General features: G+C 39.8%; 1 protein-coding gene across 1 annotated transcript; it reads right to left on the bottom strand.

Moving 5' to 3' along the window:
* Nucleotides 1-4,150: 4,150 nt before the first annotated feature.
* Nucleotides 4,151-7,116, bottom strand: fdx2 (ferredoxin 2). Its single transcript, XM_069666244.1, has 5 exons — nt 6,930-7,116; nt 6,523-6,574; nt 5,604-5,710; nt 5,429-5,516; nt 4,151-5,332 (listed from the first exon to the last, which is right to left on the bottom strand). The coding sequence occupies exons 1-5, from the start codon at nt 7,114-7,116 to the stop codon at nt 5,176-5,178; spliced, it is 591 nt and encodes a 196-aa protein (XP_069522345.1). The 3' UTR covers nt 4,151-5,175.
* Nucleotides 7,117-7,788: the final 672 nt, after the last annotated feature.

Here is a 7,788-nt window from a genome sequence, read left to right as displayed (position 1 = left end):
TCTGTGTAGCATTTTTCACTTAGTCATTGATAGAAGAATTTTTGGATCGTGTGACAGAAATTAGTTTTGGTTGTTTAGTCTCTAAATATTAAAGATTCAAACATGTTCCTTTCTGAGCAATGAAATGTACACAAATTCAGAACTGTAAAGGTTTGTCAATTAAAATGCTACTTGAAGTGCAGTGAGACAAAGCTCTGCGTGTTCAGCTAAGGGAAAGAATTACATGTTGAAATCTACATTCCAATTTATTTGTTTTAAGAAACTTACTTATTTCCCATTCGACCTAAGGACTTTTAAACAACAGTCTTCCTCTTTATACTCATCAGATGTACACCACCTGTCCTGGAGATGCCGTCAATGTACATTTGTTGATGTGGTGGGGCCCTCTAGTGGGGAAAATGGGCTTTTCATGATTGAACATAAATCCCATGACACCATTATCTCAACTATACTCTTATGCCTCTGATGCATTTATTTTTAACACAGCACTTATATTTGAACTTCTACAATGTTTAAGGTAATTTGTATTAAGGTACTTTATTTGCATTTCCAAGAACGTCCTTTTATTTCCATGTTAAAGGTGTTTTGTTTGTTATCTGATGTATTTTTCATATCTTAATCAAGGGCTTAGAATAGAGTCTGTTCCATTTTAAACTGACTCTACAGCTCTCAAGAAAAGCTTGTGATTTCGGACCCTATATTGTAATTAAAATTGACCTGACTTTATATGATTGATATACATTTTATCAATAAAATAATGATTTTAAATCAATTCACTGAATACTTCAGGTACTCAAATGTTACTCACTAGAAACACTGGTTGTTGGGTCACTCTCCTCATCCGAGCTGCTAGTTTTCAGGGATTTCGGGTCTGTCCGAGTCCTCAGCCTGGGTTTTCTCACACTCTTGCAGAGCTCCCTGCTGTGATGGGAAGACAAGAAGCAGACACTAATAACATGAGTCAAATTTACTTACTATATGTTTATTAATCCCATGCAAAAATATAAGAAATCTGCCTCTACCTGTACTTTGAAGTTATGAGGAGCCGACTCTGTGCCTTACTGTCGTCCAGCTCCGTGTCCATCCTGAACGTCACGCCCTGAAAGTCTGGGTCTTTGATATCAGCACTGCGGCTTGGATTAGGTTGTTTTCTAGGTGTCTTGGTTCTCCACTGCTGTGCACACGGAGCAGCAATGTCCTCCTCTTGCACTGCCCTGGCTTCGAGTTTAGATGTTTCCTCTATGGGAGCACAAGTGCTTTCTGGTTTAGGTGCTGTGATTTTGTCATCTTTGTTTGAGAGCAGGTGATAATTCTTAAATGTGCTCAATAAGAAGGATGCTGATTGTGAGGAAGGCAGGACAGAGCTTAGAGGGGTCAGCTGGGAGTCACTGGGGGGCTCTGTAGTAAAAACAAGGTTAGCATTGTGGTCTAGTGTTGGAGCTGGCTTTAACAGATCTGTACTTGTTTCTTCATTTGAATTAGAAGTCAGCAGGGTGGCAACAGAAGCATTTTCACAGAAAGGAAAGTTCATAATATCCGGTTCAGAGGAGAAACAATCTTTACAATCCTGGTTCCTCCCAAATTGTCTGTTTACACTTAACTTGACCTCAGTTTTGTCTCTGTGTTGTGGTTGAGAAGAAGCTAATGCATTTTCCTCGACCAGCTCTGGTCCAACAGTATCTGTTCTCTCAGGAGCCGGTGACTGACTGCAAAATCCCTCCTGGGAGTCCTTCACACAGCACTGTGGTTTACATCCATCAGCTCCTTCGCTGCAGACCCCTCTCACGTCTTTCCCAGGACTGACACCGGCTGAGTTTATTTGTCTCTCATAGTGAGATTTACCTACCTGATCAGTTTCCTCTGCTATTGTAGTCAATGCATTGTCTATTGAATCACTTAATTTAGTGGCAGATGATACTGAACTTTGGTCCGTCTCCTCTACATCACTGTGATGCAGAAGCCTCTCACACTGCAGGTTTATCAGACTCAGTACTTTCCAGGGGCTGTTACATCCAGGATGTGGCTCAACCAAATCAGTGTCCTTGCTGCTGTGACTCTCTCGCTTCACTTTTTTCATCTGATTATAAGGGGACAAACAAGACAAACTGTGCTGGCAGGAAGTATTGGAGATTTTAATTGACTGTGCATCCTCTTCGTTTTTAACTATAAAAGGACCTTGTCTAGAAGTCTCATTTAGCCATGTGGAAGTTGAATGTGTGTCCAGGACACTGTTGTGGATGGGGGATGCTAGCTTAGAAACTTCTTGGAAAAGGTAGAGGAGTGCTGAGTGGGAGGTATCTTGTTCCATTGTGCTCTGGTGTCCCTGGATGAAGGCAGCTTGTGGCCCTGTGCTCATGTTGAGACAGTGTCTAAATCATAAACACAAACAAGCACAGGTTTAAGATGACTAGTTTCTTACCCGGGGGTCATGCCCCCTTCAACAAGTTCATTGCCAGGGCAGAAAATCATACAGGCAGAATCTTGTTACACAAAGTTATGTTTTGTTTGAATTTCAGACGTTTCTCTGTTTTTATATTTATATACTACGGCATGTTTTTCAAATTAGACAATCTAATGAAGAAAAAAACTACTATTCAAATAAACTGCTCACAGCTAATACGTTGCACCCTGTGACAAAAAGTGAAGAGTAAATATTTCTTCATATGAAGGGGTCACTAGTTAAAAAGGTTGGGATGTGCTATTCGAAGCATTGTGCCTTTTCAAACACACAAACAACTTTGAGCTATATAGCTATATGTACATTTACAAAAGTGAGCTATTAAGCTACTAGTGTAGCTAGATAACCCCGAAATATCCTGGTGTTAATATTTTTGTCTCCAAACTGTGGGCAACAGCAACAGTGATGGAGGACTATTAAAAAACATCACAAATTTTTGTCAACTTGTTTAATTGGGCATCACATTAACATAGCCTTCATGGGCTAACAAGAAACACCCAGTGTCGTTGTTTTGGTATTTAACAGCCTAACACTGCAAGCTGTCATTTTCCTAGAAAATAGATGTGACAGGAAGTCGCCTGTTTCAAGAACGAGGCGTATTTTATCAAAATTTAACTTTTTCAACTCACCGGAAGAAGTGTAACAAAATGTCGAGCTCTCAGTGTGGTTTAAATGAGTTCCAGAACGCAAAATGTAGCAATATTGTTCTAGAATGTCGATTTTCGCGGTTGTCTAAGTTTGACCGTCGCGAGCGCAGAAACAGCTCGAACGGAAATTGACGCAATACAAATACTAAAAGTTATGAAATTATGACAGAAAATGTGTGTACTTTTACATTTATTCTATATTTACATCAGCCAGCTATGATTCCATTTAGGCCTAAATGTTTTGGACCACTCAAAACAAATAAAACACCAATAGCTATATGGAATTTGGTGTACGTTTTTTTACATTTCATTTATAAGCTCTTATGGGTATTCTGAAGCACATTGTTAGCGTTTAATTTGGTGTAGATCTCCGAGACCGCAGTGCAGGCAATCTGTTCCAATGAATTAAATTTGGATCCATTTACCGAGATTTTACAACAGGCCCTGTGGTCGCAAACTAGTAAGTTAAACAAGTTTGTTTTGGTCAATATTTGACCTGTCATGGCCCCTGAGGCTAACCACTACTTAATCATTTGGATCGGCATGGACAGTTCAAAATGTGGTCAACGTCAAACCCAGTTAATCTTCCATCGCTGCGCAATACTGTTGATGCTCACCTTTGATCTCCAAATCGATCATGTACAAAACGATTAAGTGTGCCAACTTTCTGGGAACTCAAAACCGATCAAGCTGGTTGTTATGAACGGGGCGTGCTCTGGACCAGGAGTAGCTGCGCGGGTGTTTTAGGTTTGCTAGATTACGCCTGCTAGGGAATAAAAGTTCCGCCCACACCGAATTCCAGCTTTACTTGGTAGCTGCTCGCAAGCCCCTTTTTTGTGACAACACATGCATGCTTAAATATTTGCAAAGTAAAGTGGAAATTTGACCAACAACCGCCTGCAAATTATAGAGTGAAGCTTTGGTTAGTTTATAGTTTTACGACAGAAATGGAAACTTGAATTTCCGTCCTTGCAGTAAATGTTTGTAATAACTGAAAATAAGGTGAGGTGTTCAAAAATAACTTAAAATTGATTTTATTGCACAACTTTAAATTTTTATCATTTCTAATACATAACACGACTGACTTACATTTGTGCGTAAGTGGGACAAGTACAGTAGACATAACAAGTAAAAAGTAGTTTGTGGTAAACTTATCACATTAACATAAAGCCCACCAGCTTCAAAACAGAATCATCTCCACCTGATCTGGATCAAGGCACACCTGAACCAAATCAACTAATCAAGCCTTTATCACTGGTACCAGAGAGGAAGTGCTCAAAAATGTATTTCCCTCCGATACAACTCACCTGACCGTATTTTGAAATGTTCATAGTGAAATGTCAGTTTCAACAATCTAAATGCATTTTATTATGCTTAAGTTTTTCAAATACACTTCATTGTAATATATGGCTGCTTCATCTGTGTTTCTGGCTTCACTATGAGGTTTGAGACTTTAGGACAACTATAGTCAGCTGGTACTTAATGATTAGCCATCACAACATCTACAAATGAACATGGTACTGAAAGTGGAAGTTGATGCTATGCATACAATATCTGACAAGTGAATCAGGGTGACAATGATGGACCGGCAGAAATGGCTTAAGAATGTCATCTTGTGATACTTGTGCGTATATGAGCAGTAACAAGGAATGTTCCATTAAACGGCACACAGATTAACTTAGTTAAAACTTGCTCGGCGATGTCTTAAACGAACACAATGTCTGTTGAATTGTTTGTTTTAAGAAGAGCAACTTGTGAGATTGAATATTGTCAATGCTGGCCTGAGAACGCTCCACATAAATAAATATATCATCAGTTATACCTTCATGCTTGTATTTGGAAGTAACCATTAATTTCACCTTCAGTGAGATTCATATACTGTCTGACTCTCATCTGCAGGCTGGTCCTGTCATTGGTTAACTGAGGAATTTGTCAGTTGGCAGAGTCTTGGGACTTGGGACTTTTCTATTCTAGCCGTGCATCTCTTCGTTGTCGCCCCTTTACACAACCAGCACAACTGGTGTCTAGTTCGCAGTGCTACCCTCCAACTCTCATCATCTGCAGCTCTTCTCAGTGAGGTTTAGGAACATGGCCGTCCACGTAGAAGTTCCTGGTAACTTTGGGCAAGGTGAGCTCCATGCCCTCCAGCTCTGGGGTGAGAAAGATCTGGCATCCAAGCCGCGAGTTCTCCTGTAGCATGGGTGCCATGTCCAGCATGTCATCCTCCCTAAAGCACCAAGATATCCATCAACATTTACACTGCGCTCTACTTCATTGTCACCCATATTTATGAGGTTCAAATGTACTGTTGTTGTAGATTTACCTCTCATCAGGTTCTGGCAGGCTGTCAAAATGGGCCGCACTCACATAGACCTGACATGTTGAGCAGGCCAGTGACGCCTCACACGCTCCTAAATAATTGAGAAAAACAAGTAATTTTCTTTATTCCATGCTTTAATTTAACATTAACAAAACAGCCTTAATCTATAAGTTCTCACCTTCCAGTTCAATTCCATGCTTGTGTGCCAGATACAGGACATTATCTCCCACTTTGGCCTTAACTGGGATCCTCTGGCCAGACCGATCTACATACACCACATTCACCCTAAACGGCAGTCCATTCAAAATAAATTACCTTTATTATCAAGGCAAAATTATAATAATATCAAGGCAAACCTGGCAAGGTTTTAAAACAGTTCATTCACCATTCCACCCATTTAATGTGAAAAAAGAAACGCAGAAGAGGAAAAAATTGTTCTTTCTTCAGGCTTAAATTAGTCCAGTACTCATCAGTACAGAGTACTGACAACTATTTCTTTGCACTGGAAGTGCCTCTTCAAGGTTTTTCTTATGTCATCGTTTACCTTGGCTACCCATGATTAACACTACTTCTTTAGAAAGCCTGAGCAAACACCCTTTTAAACAGCATACAATAAATGTCTGTCCAGACTGTTTACAGCTACTCATCAGTGCTGCTGTTGAAGTGATGGATCCTTCCCAAACAGAGAACTTTGTTTCAAGGATGAAAATATTATACTTTAAAGTCCATTAATGTGTTTCCTCAATTTAATGATTTCAGTGGAAAATGTGTCGATAAAGGGCTGATGTGAGGTCTCCATCCAACATGAGGTAATATTTACACATGCCGAGTAAGAAAGCATCTACCTCTGGTACTGTCTATGTTCAGTATTTGCTCATTGTGCAAAAAAAAAAAAAAAGCCAGTTCAGCATGACTGAGCAAAATTTTTGACCATCTTTCCTAGAAGTTTGAATGCAGCCTCCACTGGCATGGACTGTGCATTTTAAACGTTTGATAGTAGTACTTGTAGTACATTTATTAATGAATAAGTCTGTAACAACTGTATAACCCACTGAAGCACTATATCATTTCATAATAAAAGCCCCTTCTATACTTACACCTCCTCCGGGTCTTCTGCATTGGAGCTGCCTTCCTCACTGTGGTAAAGACCTACGACAAAAGAATAACAGGACTGTGAGTATTTCTGATGACAGAGATGACATCAGCTTTTCCTGACAGGATCGGATGTGTGAATGTTCCACTTGTTGCACAAAGTTTCACAACCCAATCTTGAATTGTTGGATTGAAGTTACACAAGTGTCATTGAGAGAACTTTAGACTCTAATAACCGCTGATATTTGACCAACTGCAAGCCAAGCTTTGGTGGCATCAATAGTAAATTAAACTCAGGTAAAATAAAAGGATAACTTATTACCATTTAGTCAGACTTGTCGCAAACAAATAGTCCACAGAGCAGTATCAGCATCTGACTGAGGCTAAAGTGCTAGCAAGCTGCACCACTCACCTATACTCGTCTGCAAGTGTCGATTTATCGTCTTGAAGTTATCAAAGGAACTCCTTCTTTGTGTATTAGCCACGCTGCCCACACAGCTATTTAACCTGTAGAAGGGACATGTGCTACAATCCGGTATAACTCGAGAAAGTCTCAAAGTCAGCCCCATGCTCGACCGGACCGCAGCAGAGGCCGCCATCATTCTGTTTTGGTCACATGGCCTAAATCGACCAATAGGAAAAGACTGCGGGCCGGCTTACGTTTCGGCTGTCATGTGTAGCTCTGACAGCAGAGGGCGCTGCTTCCTCAAGCACTGCACATGGAGCAAACACGTACACATATTAAATACCGGTGTGTACTTTGATAGAAGAAGAAGTACTCAGATCCTTTACTTTGGTAGCAATACCACAGATATACTGAATAAAAACCCCTCCATTCGAAATTTTACTGCGTTATAGACAACATGTAGTAAATGTATTAAAAGTAAGAGTAGGCCTACTCATGCTGAATTACCCAGGCTGTCAATGTTGTTGTCTGATAGTCAACTAAATTTAAAAGAATTTAGGATACAGGTTTATATACTGTAGGCTAAAGAGCTATAGCAAGTTGTTAGTTCTAACTGAAAAAATATATACTTATTTATTGGATATAATGTCTTGTTAAAGATGCATTTAGCCTACCTAAAATAACATTTAAGGTGGCTTCACAATGACCACCAACAAATGCTAACATGCTGCATAGGCTACATGATAATGCAACTACAACAATAATAACAATGTCAACATTTGAAAGGGGCTGTTCTACATAATCAGTCCTTTTCATTACATAATCTTTCATCAAAATGTTCCAGCTGTGAATTTTATGGACCGTA

Source organism: Semicossyphus pulcher, unplaced genomic scaffold (assembly GCF_022749685.1).
Source record: "Semicossyphus pulcher isolate SPU_LCO1_2020_fin unplaced genomic scaffold, fSemPul1.0.p SCAF_17, whole genome shotgun sequence".
NCBI lineage: Eukaryota > Metazoa > Chordata > Actinopteri > Labriformes > Labridae > Semicossyphus > Semicossyphus pulcher.
The sequence above is the reverse complement of the archived record's forward strand: the minus strand, read 5'-3'. Positions and strand labels throughout refer to the sequence as shown.